The sequence below is a fragment of the Protopterus annectens genome, chromosome 5.part0 (genome assembly GCF_019279795.1).
Source record: "Protopterus annectens isolate FY-2018-M chromosome 5.part0, PAN1.0, whole genome shotgun sequence".
Classification (NCBI taxonomy): Eukaryota; Metazoa; Chordata; order Ceratodontiformes; family Protopteridae; genus Protopterus; species Protopterus annectens.
Genome location: NC_056735.1, coordinates 749,417,359 through 749,443,683, shown reverse-complemented (window position 1 = coordinate 749,443,683; position 26,325 = coordinate 749,417,359). Strand labels below are relative to the sequence as shown.

The 26,325-nt window shown below is 38.2% G+C and overlaps 1 protein-coding gene across 8 annotated transcripts in view; it reads right to left on the bottom strand.

The window, feature by feature from the left end:
• GRIA4 (glutamate ionotropic receptor AMPA type subunit 4) overlaps nucleotides 1-26,325 on the bottom strand; it is a 2,450,678-nt gene that overhangs the window by 1,113,952 nt on the left and 1,310,401 nt on the right. For all 8 annotated transcript variants that reach the window (XM_044072595.1, XM_044072594.1, XM_044072591.1 and 5 more), the window contains exon 5: nucleotides 8,805-8,858. In XM_044072595.1, coding sequence (XP_043928530.1) covers nucleotides 8,805-8,858 — 54 coding nt within the window. The remainder of the gene's footprint in view (nucleotides 1-8,804; nucleotides 8,859-26,325) is intronic.

Below are 26,325 nucleotides of genomic sequence, written 5' to 3'. Positions count from 1 at the left end.
TAGCTTTCATCCTTCTAAGTTGGGAACTGCTGATTGAGAGCCCAGTGTCTGTTATTCTTAAAGTGTATTAGTTCTGGTTTAAGCACTTGGGCTTCAGGCCAGTTATTTTACATTAAGAAGGTTTGTGGTCTGCACTCTTGTGGGAGAAGAGGCTGGACTCTGCCCTTCTGAGCTGGGAATTTCTGGTTAAAGGTTTATAGTGCCTGAATATTTCAACTGTATCTTACTGAAATTGGTACACCTTGTTTGCTGTAGCATAGACTAGATCCAGGCCTGCTGAATCTAGCTTTGTTTATATGCTTGTTGTTTGTTTGCTTGTTATTTCCCTGGAATGCTAATTCCACCTAATACGACTTCTCAGCGCTTCTGTGGATCACTAGTGATATCTGCATTGCTTACTGTACTTATTTCCTTGTTTCACTTGAAAGAAAGTTACTGTTTGTCGTTTATGCATTTAAGTTACCTGGAACACATTGCACTTAAGTTACCTGGCACTTGCTCACTAAAGCAATTATATAAGTCAGCACTAAAAATTAAAAGCACTACACCCTCACTCCCCACTGGCCCTGGTTTTCAATTATTAAGGAATTCCCAATATTATTCTAGCATGTCCAAAGGTCAGTTGTCAATCTCCTCTCCGGTCCAGCTGGTGAATCTGGGAATCTTGAGGCAATGTTACAACTGCCTCATGTACACAGACAACCCTCTCCTCCTCTCAACAAATTCCAACACATGTGAGAGATGCAACCATATAGCCAAACTGGAGGCTAAGCTCTCTCAACTCAGTACTGGCATAACCAGTCAGGAGGAGAAGGAAACCACACTCACTACAATTCCAGTCTCACATAGACCTACCACGACAGCAAACCAAACACATAATCACACAAAAACATACTGAGGCTCTAAATAAAGATCTGCCAAGCAGCAGAGACCTCCAAAGCAGACACCCATGCAGCCGCTACCCCAAAACAAAACACGTGCAACACATATCTCACAAAGCCAGTGTGCCAAACAGTCACAGCCCTTAAGACTAAACAACACACCTGATACACTTGTAATAGGTGACTCTATCGTCAGGCACACTGACGTCCCACTCACCAGGCTGAACAAGGAGAGGGTCACGGTGAGCAGCCTGTCGGGTGCTAGGATCCGCCACATAACACAAGCACTCGGGTCACTCCAAGGCAAGTACAAATATGACTCAGTCATTGTCCATGCTGGTGTGAATGACCTGAGACGTACTTCCCTGGACTACATGAAAAGAGACATAAAGGAGCTCTCTGAGCATGTAGCCCAGGCCGGTATGACCCTGACCTTGAGTAGCATCTTACCCTCACCAAGAATGATGCCACAATATGAAGACAAGATGATCAATTTCAACAATTGGCTTAAGTACTGGTATCATTCAAAGGGGATCCAATGCCTGTCAGCTTGGGATGATATGCTCGACAAGCCACGATGCTTCGCTAGGGACGGCTTGCACCTGTCACCTCTGGGCTTTCGGATACTGGCAAAGGCTCTTGCTACCCCCATACTTCCTTTTTTTGGCAAGGCTCAAAAGACAAACCCACCTCCATAGGTATCACAAGGGATAAGAAACTAAGAGTAATGCTACTCAATGCCAGAAGTCTAAACCTCAAGATGCACGCACTCGAAACTCTCCTTAGCATGGAGAATATCAATATCTGTGCAGTAACAGAAACCTGGTTCAAGGCTCCCGAGAGTACCCCAGCACTACCAGGTTATACCTCATACCATGCTTTTCGCCCCCAAAACTTGGACCGAACCACAAAAGGAGGGAGTATCGATATTCATCAAAGATACCTACACCTCCAGGTTGGTGGCAAAGCACGAAGCATCAGAGACTATCCATGTGCAACTAACAGTGGGTAAAACTGCCTTCCAGTTTATAGCCTGCTACAGACCACCCTCCCAAACCCAGGAACCCCACTCGGCCTTCCTGAGAACACTGGAAAATATGAAGGTCTCTCCAAACACCATTATATTGGGCGACTTCAACTACCCAAACATAGACTGGGAGCATTACTCTAGCTCCAACACCCTAGCCCAAAGGTTCCTAGAATTTATAAACTCAAATGCTATGGAACAACTTGTTACCACTCCCACAAGAGGGGAAAACATACTGGACCTGATCATCACCAACATGGGGACTCTATGCTCCAGACCAGAAGTGTATCCCTCACTGGTAAGATCAGACCATAAACTAATCTCACTGGATATTCACATCCCGACCCCACCCCTGCCCAGAAAACCACAGTGAAAAACTTCTCTAAAGCAAATTTTACACTCCTCAAAACTGAGGTGGAATCCTTCAAAGCCCCGGCCTGTGGAAAATACGCCCAGACCGCAGAATCCTTTATAAACGCATTCTATGAACACCTTCAGGAATGCATGGATCATCGATCCCAAATAAAACCAAGACCCAATCCTCCAAAACGTCCTGTCTGGTGGACCCCAGCCATAAACAAACTATACAATAGAAGGAGGAAGCTACTAAATGATAAAGCAAAATCCCAAAAGGGAAGGCATCACTGATCAGTATTAGCAAAAACTACGGGCACACATAAAATTGTCTAAGGCCAGCTTCGAGAGAAAAATTGCACAGGACACTAAGGATAATCACAAGGCTTTCTTTAGTTATGTTAGGAACCTGGGTGGTAATTCCCAGATATGCTCAGAATTAGTCCAAAATGACAAAAATACACCGAACCCACAGACATTGCCAACATCCTAGCTGACAGGTTCAGCGCAAACTCCCCACCAAAAGGGCAAATATCTATCCCAGCAAAGTGCTGCCCCTGACATCTCAGATGCTCAGGTAAGAGCCGCCCTCTCCAAAGCAAAAACACAGCATCAATGGGACCAGATGGTGTCCCGGGCTGCGTCCTACATGAACTCAAAGAAGAGCTAAACCCAAACATAAAACTACTGTTCAATCTCAGCCTTACTACAGGATATGTGCCCAAAGAGTGGCGTACAGCAACAGTGGTCCCTCTCCATAAAGGTGGTGCCTCAACGGATCCTGGAAACTATCGCCCCATAAGCCTGACTAGCTTGGTCTGCAAAGCTATGGAAAGGATCATCATGGACCTCATAAATAAAGATATTGGGGACCTACAAACACTGGATCCTACCCAGTTCGGCTTTGTTAAGGGCAGATCCTGCCTCTTAAACCTGGTTGATTTCTTTGAAACAGTCACCAAAGCCATTGACGACGGGAAGGTGGTCCACACGGCCTACCTGGACCTCGCAAAAGCCTTCGATACAATACCCCACTCGGGCATTATAGATAAGCTCACCAGCTTAAATATAAACCCTATGTCACTAGATGGATTGCAAACTGGCTCAAGGACAGAACCCACATGGTTAGAATTGCTGGAGCCATGTCAGACTCCAAACCAGTTACAAGTGGTGTCCCACAAGGCTCAGTCCTGGGACCTCTCTTGTTCAGTATATATTTCTCGGAGGTACAGGCCAACACGGAAGGACTGTGGCTGACCAAGTTCGCAGATGACTGCAAACTGGGCGCCATAATCGACTCTCCAGCCGACACAGGCATCCTCCAAAAGGGCTTCATAGAAACAGACAACTGGTGCCAGAGCCATGGCCTGAAGCTAAATGCCAAAAAGTGTATAGTCATCCCCTTTGGCAAAAACAAAGTGCCCACAAATTACCACATAGGTGGAAATCCATTAAGTACAGAAGAAGTAATTAGGGACCTGGGGACCCAAGTTGATAGCAATCTCTCATTTGACAACCACGTGGCCAAAGTGGTTAGAAAAACATTTTATATAGCCCACCTAATCATGAAGGGATTCACATCTAGATCAGGGAGGTCATCGCCTCTTTACTCATCCCTCATCAGGCCCATAATTGAGTACAATGCCCCTTTTGGGATGTACCTTACCAGACACCTGCAGCAACTGGAAAGACCCCAAAAGTACCTCACCAAGAGGATCAAAGGGCTCAAACAGATGCCATATGCTGCCCGGTTAAAGAAACTCCAGCTCTACTCAGTGGCATACCGCCTGTTCAGAGGCGATCTGTGCCTGACGATAAAGCCATGTCCAACCCGGAATTAATGGACATGCTGCACCTCAGAAAATCCAAATCCCATCGAGCTACGCGCTCGAGAGACTTGAACCTCAGCACTGAAATAAATAGGACATGCTGGAGGGACAGATTCATAACCCAGAGGCTCCCTTCACTCTGGAATAAAATCCCAGTCCAGGTTAGGCAGAGTCCCTCATTGACTCTCTTCAAGAGGAATCTTGATGAGTGGATGGGAGATCGTAGGTTTACCCCAGGTATCACTTCTGTGTCACTGTTAGATAGAGGCACAGTATACTAACCTCGAAAAAGGACATAGCAAAATAAATTTAAAATGGGTGGTGAAAGCCAAACACATTCTGGCTAGGCTTATAAATGCCCTAGGGCAGATAGCCCAGTATGAACCTATGAACCTATGAACCTATGTGCTTTAAATAAAATTTATAATGATGTGGTACCTCATATTTAACCAAATCATTAAGTGGATTATTAAGTCTGTGATTTTATCCATGACAATATACTACATGGCTGGAAATATATCAACCTTAGTTCATTTGGCAATCAAAAAATATATATAAATATATACATATACATTTTGCATGTAAAAATCAATTTCTATTTTCATAACCTGTTGTTAAGAAAGATCGCTTTCATCCTTCTAGACTTCTTCAGGTCTGTGTACAAGAACCCTAAAAACCTATATAATTGTATAATTAGTTAGTATTGTTATTACACATCATTTTGAATAAAGTGGAAAAAAGAACCAGAAAAAAAACAAAAATAAGAAAAAAATGTATGTATGATGCACTCTTCATCCCATACCTCCCAAGCTCCCCTCTTCCTTCTCTCCTGGCTAACCTTCATACCTTTCTAATTTCTCTCATAGACCTAGACTGTAAATGTAACTAATATCTACATCCAGCCTTATGCTCTATGCCTCTCATCCTCCTGGATAATTTCTTTAATATCTTAGTTGCTGTAGTGAATGATACCTATTCGACTGCAGTTCTACCTGCTGTTTGTTGTAATACTACCTAGTGACTGTAATGCAAATATTTTTCTTTGTAATTCATTTATGTGATGTAACTTTGTATTGTGGAGCTTTTGTCCCCGGGCATCCACTGAAAACGGGCTCTTGAGCCCAGTGGACCTTCCCGGTCACCAAACTGGAATAAATAAATAAATAAATAAATAAATGATGATGGAAACAAAATATACACTTAAATTTCAAATGATTTAAAATGGTATTTAAAACCAATTTGTAGAATAAAATAAAATAAAATACAATTAGTCATGTAAACAATGTGGCAATTTTCTAAGTTCTAGTGCACTTTTAATTGAACAGTAGTAGTTTAGTCCAGGCTTCCTAAGAGAGTTCAGCTTTAATTGCCACATGAGTTCATGTTTCTCCAGAATATTTGGGATGTTTCCTTCAAGATCACCCATGTCTATACGATCCAGGATCTGGAACTTAAAACCTGTGTGTCTTTTATGAAGAGAAAGGTGTTTGGCTAGTGCATTATTTTTACATCCAGAACGGATTTCTGACAGATGACATGAAATCCTACGCTTGAGTTTATTTACAGTCTTGCCCACATAGAATGCATCACATTCATTGCACTGTGTCCTGTAAATTACTTTTTAGTGTTACAGTCACCCCCTGCACTGGTTTTAATGATCTTCTTTAAATAAGGGCAATAAAAATTATCACCTTGCTGTATGAATATATAAAATGTACAATTAGTTTCACATCTTTTAGTGCTTTTCTCACATGGTCTAGGTTTAAATTCAACAAAACGTCTAATGTTCCTGGCCTTCCTATAAACAAATGATGGGGCTTCACCTAAGATGTTAATCAGAAAAGGGTTTCCTGTGACAATGTCCCAGTTTTCTTCAATAATATTTTTGATACTGTGATAATCCAAAGTGTATGTCAGGATGTAGCTATTTTTGCATTTGTTATTCGCTGTGGAATTACTTAACATTTTTCTACTGGGGAGGTTGAGTGAAGGTGCTTCAGTCCTTTTCAGTTCTATAATGGTTTCCAGGATGTTTTTTAACATCTGACTTTCATAGCCTCTCACTAGAAAATCATTCTCTAAGTTGTTCAGGTTTCTCAAAAATGGTTCCATCTTTGTGGTAATTCGAGCTAATCTATAGCCTTGGGACTTCACTACATTATACTTTGTTTTGTAGGATGTAGACTTTTACTGTGGAGTAATAAGTTAACCTCGTTGGTTTTCTGAATAGATCATTGGTAATTCTGTTATTGTTGGTGTCCTTGGAAATCTGCATATCTAAGAAAGTGGTTGAAGTACAGCTATGGGAAGAGGTAAACTTCAGGAAAGGGGTTGTTTGATTGAGGTATGTGATAAAATCTCCAAGCTGCAAGGTGTCACCTTCCCACACAGTAAAGACATCATCAATAAAACGTAAATAGCATGTGATATGCTGCATGTAATCTGTGTTGTTTAACACAAAGTCCTCCTCCCATTTGCCCAGGGCTATGTTAGCTATGCTGGGAACCATGGCAGCCCCATTGCTATACCAGTTTTTTTGTTTGTAGTCTTTGCCATTGAAAGTAAAGAAATTGAAGTTCAGTACAAGATTAATGAAACAGAATCACCACTGATCTATTCAGAAAACCAACGAGGGTTAACTTATTACTCCACAGTAAAAGTCTACATCCTACAAAAAACAAGTATAATGTAGTGAAGTCCCAAGGCTTATAGATTAGCTCGAATTACCACAAAGATGGAACCATTTTTGAGAAACCTGAACAAATTAGAGAATGGTTTTCTAGTGAGAGGCTATGAAAGTCAGATGTTAAAAAACATCTTGGAACCCATTATAAAACTGAAAAGGACTGAAGCACCTTCACTCATCCTCCCCAGTAGAAAAATGTTAAGTAATTCCACAGAGAATAACAAAAGCAAAAATAGCTACATCCTGACATACACTTTGGATTATCACAGTATCAAAAATATTATTGAAGAAAGCTGGGACATTGTCACACGAAACCCTTTTCTGATTAACATCTTAGGTGAAGCCCCATCATTTGTTTATAGAAAGGCCAGGAACATTAGACGTTTTGTTGAATTTAAACCTAGACCATGTGAGAAAAGCACTAAAAGATGTGAAACTAATTGTACATTTTGTATATTTATACAGCAAGGTGATAGTTTTTATTGCCCTTATTTAAAGAAGATCATTAAAACCAGTTCAGGGGGTGACTGTAACACTAAAAAAGTAATTTACAGGGCACAGTGCAATGAATGTGATGCATTCTATGTGGGCAAGACTGTAAATAAACTCAAGCGTAGGATTTCATGTCATCTGTCAGAAATCCGCTCTGGATGTAAAAATAATGCACTAGCCAAACACCTTTCTCTTCATAAAAGACACACAGGTTTTAAGTTCCAGATCCTGGATCACATAGACATGGGTGATCTTGAAGGAGTCATCCCGAATATTCTGGAGAAACATGAACTCGTGGCAATTAAAGCTGAACTCTTTTAGGAAGCCTGGACTAATTTACTACTGTTCAATTAAAAGTGCACTGGAACTTAGACTATTGCCACATTGTTTACATGACTAATTGTATTTTATTTTATTCTACAAATTGGTTTTAAATACCATTTTAAATCATTAGAAATTTAAGTGTATATTTTGTTTCCATCATCATATATACATTTTTTCTTATTTTTATTTTTTTATGGTTCTTTTTTCCACTTTATTCAAAATTATGTGTAATAACAATACTAACTAATTATACAATTATATAGGTTTTTAGGGTTCTTGTACACAGACCAGAAGAAGTCTAGAAGGACGAAAGCAATCTTTGTTAACAATAGGTTATGAAAATAGAAATTGATTTTTACAGGCAAAATGTATATGTATATATTTATATAAATTTATTGATTGCCAAATGAACTAAGGTTGATATATTTCCAGCCATGTAGTATATTGTCTTGGATAAAATCACAGACTTAATAATCTACTTAATGATTTGGTTAAATAAGAGGTACCACATCATTATAAATTTTACATAAAGTACATAAGGGTTATATATTATTATGACAGCTACTAGGTAGGGCAGGACCAGCTCGAATGTCACACTGATGGGGGAAGGGATGTGAATTTACCATGTGTACCAATAACACTTTGTTTTTCAGCACAATAAACCACTCCCATGCCTGATAAAAAGTATATATATATATATATTTAGAAAGCTTGTGAGGAAATTATTACTCTATTTTTGTTTTACTTGGATCGCTTGTCTATGTACTTAATAAAGGATTTTCGACCAGAAACAGACTGCCTGCCTTGCTTTGATTACTTTCAAATACTTAGTAATGCTGTACAATTATATATTTTCTATTATTACTTTTTGTTTTGTTTTGACTTAAGATGACTTTACATTCGCTACTTCTACTACTATTGTCTGATCTGATTAATATACAGTGATTAACTAGAAATATATGGACTGAAAGTCTTCCACACAGAGAAGTTTCTTACACTGTTTTGTTTTTGGACCCACTACACTTTAGTGGGTTGTTTTGAGACTTGGGGGATACCATGGAGATTACTTGTTTTTTTAAGTATTCTAAAACACTCACATACAACTCTCTTGTGAACAACAACTTTTCGAGTACAAACCTTTTGATTACAACACATCACTGTTGTAGTTATGTTTGTCAGCAAAAAGAACAATTAGGTAAAAAAATGCTTACCAAATTTGCAATGATGTAATGGTAGCCTTTAACATGTTTTCCTACGCTCACGATCTATGAAAAAACAGAAAAGACATTTACTATATGTTATCAGAACATGCAAAACCAACACTCTAAATAATGTTAAGTTTATGGAATCATTTTTAAATACTGATTAATGTTAGCTGTAATTATTTTGCATGCATAATGATTACAGCAGTAAATTGGAAAAGATGAGTCAGGCTGCTGCCGACAATAAAAAAGAAGTCATTTTAAATATGCTTGTAAATGATTAATAAGTTCATTACATTACTTTAAAAAATGCTGCTGTTAATTAATGCAAATCCAATCACTGGTTGTTTGCCATAGAAGCATCTACATACCCTGCTAGACTGGATGCTATATGCATGTTTCAGTTATCTACATGCTAAGCTTAGGGCATGTCAAGGATATTACTCAAAAGGGATTACAAGGACCCTAACTAAGTGGCAGCTGTATTCAAAAGAAGAGGTACTGTAAAAACATAGACTCGGGATCATTAGAGGCATACTCAATATTGTATCAATCAAAAACAAGAAAAAAAAATAGCGTACATAGCATTAACTGAACCTCAGTAAAGTGAGTTAACATTTATGAATGATTCTTATGCTTATTGAAAATAGTCTGCACAATGGAACCATTTAAACATTGTCACCTCATAACAAACAAAGCCCATTACTGGCAGAGATTAGCTAATAATATAAGAATTAAATGCTACAAGTTCAAAAGAGGTATAGGCACTCGAGAGGGGTGTGATCCTTTCAGATATATAATCATTGCAAATCCTTCCATGTGATATACGTACAACTATATACACACAAACATGTATCTATCTCTATGTCTGTTTATTTATATATCTGTCTAGCTTGTCTAATCCATATATGTCTGTATTTGAAATATACTCTGTCAAATGCACTTCTCAGGAGTTTACTGCAAACTGAGTTTATCAAAATTCCTGCTTGTCAAGTGCAGGGAATTTTGAAAACAAGATTATTGACTATTCTTTTGATGTGTGGGAAGTGCTTGATGTTACAGTAAGTGGGTTTTGAAATGCGAAAACATTCTGATATATATATTGTGTGTGTGTGTGTGTGTGTGTGTGTGTGTGTGTGTGTGTGTGTGTGTGTGTGTGTGTGTGTGTGTGTGTGTGTGTGTTTGCAGGTCAGGGTTAGAATAAGAGCTAGGGAAGGGGATAGATTTATTGGCATGTGTATGAAGGTTTTGGAGTGTGTGTGTGTGTGTGTGTGTGTGTGTGTGTGTGTGTGTGTGTGTGTGTGTGTGTGTCTGTGTGTATGTTTCCAGGTTAGGTTAAGGACTAGGTACGGTGTTAGTTTTAGTGTTTCACATGTGTGGCTGGTGCTTTATGTGCAGTGTGTCTGTGAGTGCCTTGTGTAGTGACAATCTTAGGGAAAATATTTTTAGTAAGGTAATGTGTAGGATTGGGGTAAAGGGCAGCGGTATGGTTAGGGTAACGTTTAGCTCACTTGAGTGTGATGGTATGGGGGAGTCTTCAGTATTACCATGATGCTGTGCTTCAATGGGCATGCTTAATATTTTACATATGCACCCAATGCTGAGAGTTTCTCTAAAACAGACTCATTTATATTGGAGCAGTGTCTTTTTTTAAGACTCCACCCCACTGGTGCAAACACTGCTGACATTTATATGCAAATTATTTGATACTTGAAACAATATGTTGTCAATGACCATTCTGAAAAACTCCAGTTGTTGGAGAAAAGTGTTTACACTAGAATTATCAGAATTTTGGCTCTGAATGAATGTTCCATTTTTTCTTCTTATTGTGGTATCATTTATTTTGGTGTTTACCAAGTTCACTACAGAATTTCATGGGTAATCTAAGTTAGCTAATAGCAAATATATTTATTTACATATACAGACATAGGTATATGTAAATAAATATGCATACATATACAGGCATATACAATACAATTAACTGCAGCTTTACTGTACAGCCACAGATGGGAGAAATCAATATTATCCTCCATGCACCCTATTCTACAACACTGGAATGGGCTTTAACATGAATCCTGTAGGAAAGGGTAAATACATAATTTTCCCATTCAGACACTTCATGAATATCAAATCTAACAAGTTATACCTAATCATCTGTACACTGACATAAAAGCAATTTGTACAAATTCAGTAATTCCACATATCTGTCTATCTATATATATATATTGTTTACCTTTAAAATCTTGAAAGTCAAGAGATTGAAATTTACAAGATCAAGCCCAAATGCTCAAATCTCATAAGCTCACACTGGCAAAAAAGAAATGGAACAGTGTTTCTTTTTGCCAGAATTTAAATTGTATGGGATCATGGCACAGTGGTGAATCGGGATATTAATCTTTTCCCCACTGTGGTGTGATCTTGAATCTGTGGTGAAATCTCAGATTTGGAATTTATAACTAATAGGGCAGTGGCTTTTCTCCCTTCAAAAACAGCACGTTATTACTTTACAGGTCACTAGTGTTAGACAAGATAGTCAGTGACTATAGTTAATGCATTATAAAGCTATATGTGTCTCTTCCCATTTTTTTATGTAAGTGGATGCATTGGCATTTTTGTTTGCAATCAGCACCTCATTTGAGGCAGGTTGGCATGAGTGTTCTGTGCTTTTTGGCTTTGGTATGGAGCAGTTTGATGTCCTAGGTGAGGTGCAGTGCACTTTTACTCCAGCAGTGCAGTGTTTTATTTGTGTGGACATTAATAGATGGAAATAACAGTTCCAGAAAGGAAATGTCTCACCATATTCAAACTGTCACAATTAGTCTTATTTTGAAACAGACTATAATGGTAAACTACAGTCAGCTCTGAGAATTTTTTTCCCCTGGTGCTGGCCACATAAATAATTCAGTTACCCATTAATTTAGACTATTTGCAGAATGCTGTAAGAATTAGTACTAAGGTAAAATAGAAATTATTATAAAATAATAATATAATTAATGGTAAATTTATCTTAGAAAATGATAAAATGCGCAGGTGATTATCAAATGCTTTGTTATATACAGTCTGTCATAGACACATCCATATAGGAAAAAAAGAGATAAAAGAGATGAAATTAAATATTTCCTCAGGTATCTGTAAAGAAGTAGTTCACAATGATACAGATTTTGATAAAAGCTATATCCAGTGCCAAATATCCTCTTATCATACTCTATCAATGCCACATCATTTGAAACAAATGAATACATATTTAGTATGCATGACAAAGGACGATACTGCCAGCACAGCTATCTGGAATTTTGTAAATAACTGTATGTCATTTGTGAATATCAACGTGATCTATATAAGATGCTTGTGTTACAACTGTATTAGAATTGTATGTCATGTGTATATGAAACTTGTTTGTACAGACGTGTTGAAAAGGGTATTTGCAAAATGCTTGTGTTTAAAATGGAACCACAGTGTTTCCTACTGAAAGAGAACAGAAATGTACATGCACTATTGTAACTGTTTAAATGTATATATTTTAACAGTGGAAACTGGAACATAGGAGGTTAACTTCAGTCCAGAAAAACATCAGAAAATTAGCTGAAATAAAATTACTCTATGGCATATAGAGACAGGATGTCTATACTAGGGAGCTCTCTGTGTTGTCATTAAGGAGAAATAATTACTAGGCTTGAGATGTGGAGGGATGTAATTGTTTTATGACTTCCAGCATCTGCCAAAGATCTGAGGTCTATATATTTACACAGGTAGATGCTAAATAATGCTAGCTTCCAGCAGTGGGGGTTTCACCTGGGATAGAGTCAGATGACAATAAATAATGTCATTCTGCAAACTCTCCCAGCAGTAATATTTGATATATTAATTTAAGAAGTCTCATAGAGAGACACAGCATTCTGCATTCTGTCCTGTACCTGACAACAACTAGAAGATACATTCACCACATCTGCCTTGCTCTTAAGAAAATTAACTAGGGGTATAGTAATTCTCTTAGATTCAGTCAGGAATATAGTGAAGTATAGTTTAGATGTCTTTCTTTTTTTATTTGATACTGTCCTCCAATGTTGTTTTAAAATTTCCTGTGATTTTGAACTCTGATGTCACTGTGAATATATACTGAGTATTTTCTTGTTATTTGGAGTTAATCAGACTCTCTTTAATTGATGGCAGGTGTGCACCCAAGAAGATTGAATGTTGTAATTAAATAAAAAGGTGCTTCAACAAAGTATTAGTTTAAGGGTATGCACACTTATGCAACCAGCTTATTGTATGCTTTTTATTTTTTATATTTTTAAAATTTTTCCCCTAACAAATTTGTTTGTTTTTCAATTGAAATGTACAGGTTATAGGTCACATTAAAGGTGGGAAAAGTTTTGAAACTATTTATTGTGGTCTCATTTTTTATATCATAAAAAACAGGCATTTTAACAGGGGTGTGTGTACACTTTTTATATCCACTGTATATTACTGTAATCACTATGTATAACACTGCATCTACTTTTGTACCAATTAATGTTTAATATTTTCTGTGTCTATGTTCTTGTCTGAGCTTTTCTCCCCAGGACAACACTGAAAATGGGCTCTTTTAGGCCCAGTGGACTTTCCCGGTAAACAAATGCAATAAATAAATAAAATAAATATGGAATAATTATTGCTATGCTGACATGCTTAAGAGAATACAAAGTTATCTGGCCTGACTGCAATGCAGTCTAACAGAGCAAATAGCAATTTATGTGGCGAGGCATAAGGTTGTGCACAGATTTGTCTCAGATTTACAGCAAGACTAATTCCTGACTGCTGTTTGTCAATTAATGTGCAAAAAAAAAAAAAAAAAAAAAAGGACAGGTTCATAAAGGAAATAAATGTGGCGTGGACTAATAACTTACTTTGGAGCTAATCAAAAATACCTGACATGCTAACGATCCTCATTGTTGAGTTACTTGTATGTCTCTAAGAATTTATGAAATGAAGAGCACATCTTTCAGCACCTGTCCTATGAGTATGTAATAATAATATTTCAGTTTTACATTTTGCATTTAAAGATTTACACATGCTCTCCTCAAGTTGCCATAGACTCAGAATAAAATACAAAACTAAACTGCTTAATGAATTTACAGCAATTTGATACTCAGACAATTTCCTGACTAGTTTTGCAATGCTACTAACTGATGGTCCAGAGAAGTCTTACATTAAAAAAAAAATCAATACTGAAGTCATTAATGAACAACCCATAAAATAATCCACTGGGAAGCTTAAAATATATCCAGGGTGTCATTTTAAATACTCTTAACTGTTAGTGAAGGGTGTAGCACATTAGAATGGGAAATCAGAAGCTAGAAGCAATTACGACTGTGGAACCTCAGGTTGTAAAATGTCTCTTATTATCCCCATGACTCTTTGTCCCAGTCCCCTTCAATAAACACATCACACCGAATGACATTTGAAGACCTTTATTAAACTTTCATGAACATAACTTTGTTATCCGGTATTTATTAATTACAACTGAAATGCAATGTAGCTGATTGAATTTCAACATCCACATCCATGTAATGTTAATCAGGACAGCGTGACCTTGCTCATCCTGACCCAGTGAGCAGCGTCCATACCTCTAACTCACTTATGAAGCAGTGTCCCACTTCATTTACCATTAATTGAATTGCACATCCCACTTTTTTACTTATGAAGCAGTGTTCCATTACTCACTTCATTTACCATTAATTGAATTAATATCCAACCAAATAAGCAGCTTCCTTACCCCCGCTTGCTTATTTATCGTGCAAATACTCACTTTCCTTTCCCAAATCATTGAAAGGAACATCCAAAACCAGAGTGGGAACAGAAGGGGGCATGCCTGTCTCTTTTTCTCTGCCCACCAGCCTGACCAGACTGTTCCCCCTCTCTCCTACCAAAATTCCAACCTTACCACCCAATAAAAGGCATAAAGCTAAACATCATTCGGTGTACCTATAGTAGCAATCCCACCATCACACCAACTACCCAGTATAAGAAACAGTTAACATAATTTGTTTACCAACAAACCAAACCACCTTCCGAATAACTTCAAACTGAGTAAATGTTATATCACCCTATACCACCATGTCTAGTCCAAATACCATAACTAGCTTTTCTTCATAAAATTTAAGCTGATTCTTTTCTAACACCATACCAATCTTCCTTTCATAGGCTGAGGACAATCTTAAACTCCCCATAAGCAATCCCCTAAACTCACTTCATTCTTGCCTATCCCCACGTTAATGATAATCTACACTCTTGACGAGCTTTAATGAAAGATTACCTGCAACTGCTCTGTACACCCTACAGGGGCAGAACATCCACCCAGTTGAATCCATCATGTCAACCGGACTTCCTTCAGGCCTTTGACTGATGCCCATTCTGCACCTCCCTATCTGCGATCTCCTTGTGATCTGAAAAAGAAAGAATACTGTAAATCCTCTGCACATGCATACCAGAACTTGCTAAATAACCGTAGGTGCTGTCGAGGGCTCATCTCTCTCGTCAACTGCATACAATGTGCTCACAACTCAATAGTTTCAGCCACCACAATCAGGCTTAAGATGCTGTACCAAAGTCATACATTAACATACATAATCCCCCATAACAAATTGACACCGAGTCTAAGTTAATAAGCAAGCATATAGGAATGTAATGACACCCACCCCAACATGAACCACCATCTTCACTCACTCATTCCCACAAGAGAGAAATATGCAGCCCCCCCTAAACACCTTATTGCTATGCCTCCCCTTAAACAGCTACAGTAGACTTCCTGTATAATCTAGGGACACAATTCAACCCCCCCCCCAAGTTTAATGATGCGACCCACTTATAAAGGGATGAAATCTGGCCATTCTGCCACATTATGTGCAGAAGCTAATGTCTGCGTTCCACCAACAGTATCAAAAGTGCTAGCCAATCTTATCTACTGTATTTCCTAGAACAAAGCCTCTAACCAACTAGCAAAACAACCTTTCTTCTTCTGGCCTAATGAGTTGGTAATTCACCAAGAACTACAATGGAATAAGAAATGGAAGATCATAATGCCAAATCTGACCAATGAGTGCATGCCACACCTTTAGTGACGGAAATAGCATATAGCCACTGACCAACTTCAAAGGCAGAAAATATGTACAAAAGTTAAAAACCAAGAGTTTAATAATTTCCTATCAGAGTTACTTACTTTATCTGCAGTGGTACTGCTTTGTCAAAGTGGAACTGTGAAACCTATAACCATTTATTTTAATACCCCTGCTATGTCAAAGTGGAACTGTGAAACCTATAACCATTTATTTTAATACCCCTGCTTTGTCAAAGTGGAACTGTGCAACCTATAACCTTTTATTATAATATCCCTCAGTGACCTGCAAGGTATTTTCTATTAATGTTATAGAATAGCGAATACAACAGAAAAGCAGTAAAATAACAGACTGCAGAAAGTTCAGATGACCAGTTCAAGATTTCCAGGAAAACCAGTGTCCCACAAACATAAGTGCTCATTTGTGGCACAGTGTGATGTATTTCCCAAAATCACTAGAGTGCCATTGGTAATGCCCTGCCCCTATGTGGGAAAAACAGTGTTCTTGAACTATGCAGTGTTACCTATCACATTTGGTAAGACTCCACTAGTAATAAATATGGCATCTTCATTAACCCTGTTTAATACAAACATATTGTAATTCAGATTCCTCCTCTCTTTCTTTCACTTTCATATTAATCTCAGAAGTCAGAATGCAGTTAAATGAAGTCATCTGCTAACAGGAATTGGCTGTCTTTTTCTTGGATGCTTATGACTGGTATGGAATCATCTTGGAGAATGTTCCAGAGCAGGATTACGGTTACCTCTGAGGAAGCCACATATTCTTTTTTTTATATCTAGATACAGTTAATTCTCATCCTTCTGCACATGTGGATGCCATCAGGCCATCTTTGGCATCTGCACTGCTCTTATTGCATTTAGATACCAACCAGTGGGCCTGCTCTGCTCCAGCTGTGTTTAATGGCACATGGCCATCACACCCTGATTCCCCCCCCCCACACACACACATAGGGACATGTGGAGAAAATTATAGTCAGACTGTTAAAACCAGCTCACCCATCAACTGTACCCTAGCAGTCACAGCTAATTTCTTACATAAACATAAAACTCACATTGCTGAGAGGAAAGACTATACCTTGAATCCAATTAAATTAGTAGTATGCCTGTTTAGTGATTTTTGGCATGAAAGACAATCTACACTTTCCTGTATATTTTATAGTCTTCAATGTTATGCACAAATACTTTAGTAGACAGTCTATCAATAGCTGGGTTACATACAACTGGAAGCTTTAACAAACCGGTTGCACTAATAAGACTTGAAAAATCCCTTTTAATTTATTTGATGGGTGTAGTCTGTTATGTGAGATTACTGGTGACTCAGATTAAAGGTATAGACTGAAATAGTAAACTGCACCAATAAACTGTGTTTTCAGAATTCCTTCTATACCTACCCTTTAATAGGACTAGTTTTTATTTCACCAGGAGTGTCCATCCCGGCCCAGCCTCAATATCCACATTAATTTTACAGAAAACTCTTGAGTAATCTAACCAAGAAACATAAATAAATAAATAAAATAAAATAAAATAATAATATAAGTAAATGTCAGGAGCATTTGTAGCAATATTACAGAGCTCCAACGATAACTACTAGACCCCAAGTATTTGCTAAATCAGAATGTTGGCTTAAGCCCTTTGTATCAACTTTGAATCCAGTGTTACTTGGGGCTTAATTTATGGAAAGCCCCACCTTGGCCAATTCATCAGAAAATTATGCATTATTCATGTACGATGGTGTCATGTTTAAATTAAAGAAATTCAATCACCATGTAGACCAGGTAGCTAAACCCTGCTTTTATCTGCACATATTGGTGTACATAAAATTACTTATGTGGAATGCAGTCTTCATTAAAACAGATCAACATCTAATCTATAATCCAGTAGTGAACAGGACACACAGTTGGTGAACAATTAATCCTTGGTGACTTTGATATTCACTACAATCCAATTAGTTGACATAGACCTCTGTGTTCTGTGGGTTAACTTCAATTAATTATATTATACAGTACAACCGAGAAATAGATTGATAAAGGAAATGTAATGGTTTGGATACTAACTAAAACCTCAAAAATATTACAGCTTGTAGTACCCTTTACAACCACCTGTGTGACCATCTGCATACATAGCAACTGAAAGAAGCCTCCTTCTGTGTCCTGAACAGAAATAAGTCCCATAAAAAAAAAAAAAAAAAAAACTTTATTGTACCAGTTAGTTTACTGCTTTCACCTTGAACGGGACTTCATCAGAACTCTGCAGGATATAACCATTATGACAGATGATGTTCAAATCCCTAAACTAGCATGCTAATCAGTTCCAAAAAAATTGAATGTAGTGACACAGTGATAAATGGAAAATTCTGAAACAGTTAGGGACTGTATTGCAGTGTAGAAAGTCTGTGTTTAATGCCGGAGGTTGGCCAAGTAGAAAATATAAATTGACTAGTGTGTGACTGCTGATAGAAAAGCTATGAAGCAGTAGCTCTAGTCATGTTATCTTATATCCTGCACTCTGAATAGAGAGAACTGCAAAGCAGGTTACTGCTTCAAGTACGTATTTTATATCTACCGCAATATCGAAAATGCAGAGGATTACGAGTGCTTCTCTGATAATGAACAGGTTGTTGTATCTTTGAGAAATGAATGTCAAAAGATGTTTGCCTCAAGAATGAAGCATGCGCTTTGAACTTGTTAACATCCATGTCTGTAAAAAAATAAAAGGGGGTTAACAGTGCCAGGAATATGACATCTTTCAGAGCTACTGATTGATTAGATGTCCGCTCCTTTTCTGCTGTTAGTGTGGCAGCATGAAATGTAAACATCAATACCTACACAGAAAAGTTATAAGCACATTTAGCCTAGGGAAAGCAGCATACATCCTTAACAGTGAGATGAAACCATGAATTCCATATTTAACCTTGTAAGAAAGAAAATAAGAAATAACAAACCTACTTTGAAACTTGTAACAGATGGTAAAATTTTGTGTTACACATGGCTTTGGCGCTTAATTGAATATCACATCTCTCTGGTTCGCTCAGTCTAAACAAACAACAAGCAACAACTTTCCTACACATTTTAATGAATAAGACATTGCCCAAGAATCCTACTGCCGTTCAGTTGCGCATAAGAAGCAATTGAAATACAAGACTTTGTATCCTCTCCTCTTTTTTTGGTCTTATTTTTGTGGTTTTATCGATGAACATTAAATCTATTGGCTTTTCAATCACCCAGGCCATGCCCATTCCATCGTGAAGCTGTTGGGGTGGTTAATGTTCATCAACAAAAATAAACAAGCAACAATCTCTAGACTGTTAAAGAAAAAACACTATTGTTATTATTTTCTGTTATCTGCAGTCTGTAAAATCCGCCACCACTTTCGAAAGCACAACTAAGTTGGACAAGTTATGTGTGTGCCTCAGGATTTGCAACCTGCCTTTTTATATATACCTACCAGTCAAGATCAGCTCACACAGTTGTACAGTGAATCCACAAATGAGATTCAAAACCACCTCACAAGTGAAGTAACTACGAACCTCCACCAGTGAACTTCCTGCCTTCCTTTTTTTTTTTTTTTTTTACAACCAGTTCTACACTCAGGCCCTACAGCCTGCCGACCAGGTTTACCACGTGCCTCCACTCACAAGCCCCACTAACTACCGACCATAACTATGAGGCAGCACCCCAAACTTTACCTCTTTATAAGCTTATACGATGTCTCGAGTTACCAGAATAAAGCTTTCCCTTTAATATCAATCATAACAGACAATGTCCGAAACCCAAATGACTGCCTTTATCCCATGCCCCCAGGTCTCTTTCACTTTGACAAAACAACCCAGGCCAAGCACCATGGAACTGCAAACAAAGTGCCTATATCCAATGCTCATCCAAGTACCAGCCAAAAAAAAAAAAAAGTGTAATCTAGCCCCATCACCTCTTACCACTATTATTCCAAGGCCTACCTGTACCCTGAAGTTCCTACAGGTCATCAGGGATGTAGTACTTGCTGCAGCAACTTCACACCAAAATGTGATTCCTTACCCAGTTACACTTACATAAGCCCCTTAAGCCTCTCCCTAACCCATATCTCATGTCCTCCTAATCATCCCTCCCTTCCCATTTAACCCCCCCCACCCTCTTTACTCATGCTAATATATTTATCTGACCCCACTCTGAAGATGTCCCTGTACAAATTGGTGATGTGTGACACGTGACTGAACCTGAGAATGGAAGTTTAAAACAAAATAACCAGCAGCAATGTTCTGATTACAGAGCATTATAAATTATTATAACATATACTTCTAACCTGCATTGCTGTGTTCTTGTAATATTCTGGACTTCTAACAGACTTAGTGAGTAATGGAACCCATGAAGTAGGACTGTTGAGAGCCATGTCCTGGTATTGCTAACTATTTTATCAGTTAATGACATTCTTGGGGAGAGAAAGCAAAACATTTCATCTGGTGTAATTCAAACTCACTTGAAAGCACTAATCATTGTAACCTAGTGTACAAGCCGCTGTTTATTACTTTGTTTCCTTTACAGGTCTGGGTGCTAGAAGAGGTTTACAGATTTATTACAGGATTGAGCACTGAAAGAAATATGCCATTTGCTGTGGAATAAATGTAATCTACCTGGAGAAAATAATATCATAGAATGTACAACCAGACTTTCATATAAAACAAACAATTAAGCCAATAAAACTGTTTTGCATTTCAGACATGGGAAAGCACCATTATGACAGCCAAGAGTCCTATATAACAAGGAATTTTCTAGGGACGTCTATTTAACAAACAATGCCTTAATGATAGTAAAACTTAAAAAGTACAGTTTTGTACCTACCATAAATGTAGATGTTCGAGGATCCACATTGCTGCAGTCCTAACTACATCTTTTCTTGCCCCAGATGTCAGAAGACCCTGAAAGATAAGGCCCAAAACAAAAACCAAACAACATACCTGCACCAAAATATATATATACATCTACATTTATGGTAGGTACAAAACTGTACTATGTTCTTCATTCCACATGCTGCAGTCCCCTAACTATGGGTAGAATCCCAAAGCAGAGGTAGGGAGGCTGGCAAAATCATAAGGAAGCAGGACTGACAAACATGCTTGCAAAAATAGCTGTGCAAACCCAGCCTAGACTTAGAGTAGAGAGGAAGGTGATAATGCTTAGAGAAAAGAAAACTGAACTCCAAGTCCTAGCTGCCTCCAAAATATCCTGGCAGTAGCCCTAGTGGAACGAGGCCCAATCCCAGCTGGAATCTCCTTGCCATGATGGGATAACAAAAATGTAATGCAACCCAATCCATCTAGTTTGACACAGGCTTGCCCTGAGAACTCAAAAAAAAAAAAAAATAAACAATAACTGAGACTGCCTAAAATAGTCCTGCTCTCAAATAATAACAAATATTGTGTGTGTATCTAAAGTGTGCAATGCAAAATCTTTTCCTTTTTTTGATCTGCATAAAAAAAAAGGCAAAAATGAATGGTTTGGTTTAAAGCCACACTAGAAACCACCTTAGGCATAAGGAATGAAAAATCAAAAAGGCTCCACTGCCATAAGGGCTGCAACTCAGAAACCCCTTCTGCAGAAGAGGCTCAAAAGGCTGTAGAGCAAGTTTCTCCAACACAAAAATTGAGGTCCCAAGCAGGAGTAGGGAGCTCTGGGGTCTATATTCTTTTTGCCCTCTAAGAAATTGCTTGAAACAAGGATGCTAAAAAATGGTGGGTCACAAATCATAGAATTTGAAATTGCTGGCATGAAAAGATATTGAAGAGCCACACTCAGATTTGGGCTGAAAAATCAAAAATTGTTTTGCTGCACAAAAAAAAAAAAATTCCATTTTTCCAGGCTGTTAGATGAAGAGAGAGAAGCTTGACATTGAGATGATGACCTCCTCTCTGACACAAGTGTGGAATCAAGGGTAAAGGCCATGGAGAGGCTTTTTTACCTCCTCAGTCAGTAATGGTACCGAGCTATTAAAATCATCCTTGGCTGTCTTGTCTGACCTTTTAGAAGCACCTTTGGAAGAAGAGGCAGAGGTCACCTTCCAAGCTGTGTGATGAAACCTCTTGTGCAAAACTTTTTTGGCTGGTGGTTTAGTGGAGAAGAAGCGAACAGATCTATGTCTGGAGTTCCCAGACACAATCTTTGAAATGAAATAAGATCCAGTTTCCACCTCCACGGGATCCATCAGAAACCTTGCCCTGAAGAGTTAGTTGCAAGCTGAGTCTCCCATAAAATCATTGCTTGCCTGCACAATGGGTAAGAATGTGTTCCCCTTGTTTGTTGATTCCATTTAGATGAGCTCCCAAGCAATGTCTGAGCATCTGTCGTTAGAATCTGGATTCTTTTGTTTGTCCGGTTTAAAAAGGCCATCTGGGTTGCTGCTTTCACAGTCACACCACCAAAGCACATGTCTTGAGAGGGTACTAGACTGGACTTTATTTCGTTCACAGAATACCCTCTTTTAGCCTAAAAGTGCTATCACTGGAGCCAGAACCACAGTAGATAAGCCAAAGGGCAATGCAGAGTGAGATCTAAAGTTACCATCCAGTGATCTTTGCCAGCAGAGGTTTTTGGTACTAGGAACAGGCGAGAATAAAAGAATGTCTGGCATGCCTTTGAAAGGAGGCAAGGTATGGAAATAAACCTGTAACCGTGGTGAATGATATCAGAACCCATCTGTCTTGGGTAAAATAAATCCCAATTTTTTTTGAAAGAGACTGGGAATCATAAGCAGGAAAAGTCCAGCCCTTAGCAGGCCAATTTCTACTAAACTTGAGGCTGCACCTGTAATCTTTAACAGTTTTCCTCCATTTTCTTCAAAACTGCTTCCACAGGCGAACCAAACAACACATCAGACTGCAAAAGGAGCATGAACAGAACCAGTGGCAGCCACCCTGGAGAGAGGCTGCACAGCATCAAAAACCACATGCAAGGAATGTTTACCCACCTGTTCAGACACATGAACTAAAATCCTCAAACTCAGTCAATACCAGTCAATACTCCGAGCATAGATAATTCTGATATTTTAACATGTGAAACTGACATTTAACAACTGAGGCCTTTACACCTTTAGGCCCTGAGAGAGACAGTTTCGTGCTGCCCTAGACTCTTAAAATATATATGAGCTTCAGGCACCCTATAATACCTATCCTTAACTGGGGCAGGAGCAAAAGAATCAGGATAGGGGAAGCTCTGCAAAAACATCAGGTATAGCTAAAGGCCTATGCTGGGGTAAAACAAGAACTTCTGAAAATGAAAAATCCTCAGGAGGAGAAGCTGAAGTAGAATCATTCAAAACTCTCAGCTCAGGTTTCACCCTCAGGCCTCTTATCAGGAGGGGCATACCCCTTATCATAGTAATCAAATCTTCTGCCATTTTAAGCATATGTTTCTTAGGCAAAGACCCTGAAGCACTAGGAGAAAACCCCACTGAGGCAAAAACTTGGCCTGCCTTAAAGAAGCCTTGGAAACAACATCCTGTAACAGTAAAGTCTCTCCCTGAGACTCCAAAAGAAACACCTGGCAAACCTCCCCTCTCCACTGAGTCTAAAGAACCGGGACGCCAACATCGTATCTGATCTTATCAGGTTTTGTGTGCTTGTGCTATACTTGTACCACCCACTCAGAGAAACAAATTTTCATGCTGTCTTGTCCTGTTTTGATTTCTTTTTATATTATAGTGTAACCTTTAATCTGGAAACCCTAAATGTATAAGCTAAAAATGTTTGAGCCCTCAATAAAAAAAAAAAAAAAAAAAAAAAAAAAAAGCCAAATCAGCTCTCTTCATCAATATTGCATATATGTCTGAGTTGTAAACTTTGACTTCACTTTTCTGAAATTTTATCAGTCAAGTGTATATGTACTGCCAAAAGGATTAATACAAATCTAGTTTTTAGGAATCTGAATATTCTGCCCAGAGTCAGGTTTACCTTAGCACATACGTAGTCCGTGCATGTCACGAATTCCAGTTTGTGGTCCATCCTTATATTCAGTTGTATACATCAGCATATTTTAATTAACTGGATGATCAGAGCAGTTGTAGAAACATTATGTGCTGCCCAAAAACAGTCTATTATTCAAGTGTTTCAATCACCACAAAAATGCACCAGATTTTTTGTAGATATATTTTAGCAATGAATCAAATTTCACATAATGTGCAGATTTTAACAATATTTTTATTTGTATTTTGCCACTGCATTTACTAATCATCAGGCTACCCCTATCAGCTGGTACCATTTATTGCCCCATCCTGGGTATTTCCCAGTGTAGAGGAGAGCAGGCTGGAGGAGGCCGTTATACAGCCAACTCTGGCAGTGTTTGTGCATTGCTAGCATCCCATCAACAAAGGCATATCTAGCATGACCCTAACCTCTACCTTGAGCTGTGGACAAGTGACCTGCATCACCATTTAAGCCAGTATGTCCTCCTCATATGAGTGCATGCCCCCATATACCATAGGGTGCATGAATGCCTACCCATGGGCCATTCTATGTGTTGCTGTCCATTATGGCATTATATGTTTCTAATCTACCCCTCCCCTGACTATAGGCATGTTCCTCCTCCCTCATGCCAATTCCATCAGATGCCCGAGCTGCTAAGCAAATGTCAGCTCTGGACACCAAGGCCATGGTCAGGGCATTATCCTGCTACAATAGCTGGACCAAATTTTAAAGATGTTTTGACCTAGACAGAACTTATCAGGGATATGACGTAAATAAATAAGGTTTCAATATAGAAACTTCAGAAACATTCCCACGTGGCCAACAATTTAGTGGCTTGAACATTAACTTGCTTTTACTTCTCTGGTGAATTTTAAAACTCTTGGCTGGTTGCTTGGGTGGTTAACATTAAAGTAATAGCTAGCTAGCTAGATATTTAGATAGATATATAAAGTGAATAAATGTAAATGTCTTGTAGTAACTTAAATCTTATTCATATACTAAATGCATCGATAATGATGTGAGACAATCTGTCTAGTTTTCAGAATGACTAGGAAAGACAGATGGCGGTTGCTCTTCCTTTTTTTAAAGATACAAAATCATTTGTCTCTTAAATGGCTCATTCAGTCAAACCATTCTACAGATGTCATCATAAGAGTCATTAAAGTTATCTACAAACACTCTGATGTAGGCATAATCTATAACACCTCATACATAATTCAGTGTACAACAAATGAAGATGACATAAGAGTGCATAAAGGAATCATCAAAATATATGGATCTTTAAAATGACTCCATTGTGTTGTGCTGCTTTTCTAAGAATATATACAACATATATAACCTCCCAAAAGTTTATCAGTCATGGCTTTGTCCATTACAAATTATTTGTCCGTACCATGAAACTTAAATTCTTATTTTTCCTAATTGAACAAATTATGCATTTATAATCTCAGTCATATAATTATTCTATAAGCTTCACGTAATTTTTGTTACCTTCTCTGCATCATCTCAGAAATGTTAGTTTCCTTTATTCTGTAAGGCTTTCAAGCTAGTCATTGCGCTACAAATAGGATATCATCAATCAGAGCTGGATCCAGTGCTAGGTGACCTAGGCAGATGTTGGCTTGTGTGTGTGTGTGTGTGTGTGTGTGTGTGTGTGTGTGTGTGTGTGGGGGGGTGCAATGAAAAAATAAAAATCTTCTATAACAGAAGCACAAATAATTCCATAAATACAGCAGGGCACTAGGAGCTCATAGAAGACTTCTGTAGAAGAGTCCTAATGCAAACCATGGGATATTTGATTTAGGATGGGATATCAAACCAATAAATGGAGATGCCAAGCCTGAAATTCATGGTGGACATTTTGAATATGCATGCAGGAGTTGCAAAGCAGTGAGCATAGTAAGTCATGTAAGGTGTGTGTATGCGAGATGGCTAGTTAAGTGACTTTGCTCAGAGTCAAACCCTGAGCCTTGACTATTGGCAAGCAAGTGCCTTAAACCTCCACACCAACTGCCATGTTTCCTTTAATTTATTTATTTATTTTTATTTCTGTAGATCACTGAGGATTAAAGTCTGTTAATGTCAGTCGTCGAGTTTCAAAGTTGCATTTTTCAGTGTCACTTGTACAACAGGTAGTATGCTTGCCTTCAGTGAAGAAGGTTGTTGGTTCTCTTCATACATTAGGTAGATTTATTGCTGACACTACCGTGCAGCATAAGGGGAGGGAGTCCTGCATTTTGTTCTTTGAATTACATGTCTAGCAACTATGAACCTTTTGCCAGTTTGGCAATCATTCCCTATTGCATATCACCAGCACACCATTTTTTTTATTAATATAACATAGGCAATTTATTCTTTCAGAACACCAGACACTGAATTTGTAGATGAAGCAAAGAAATGCAAAGTTGTTTGGCAGTAGCGACCTCTTCATTAGTTACAGATCTCTTTAATGTGGAATTAATCAGATG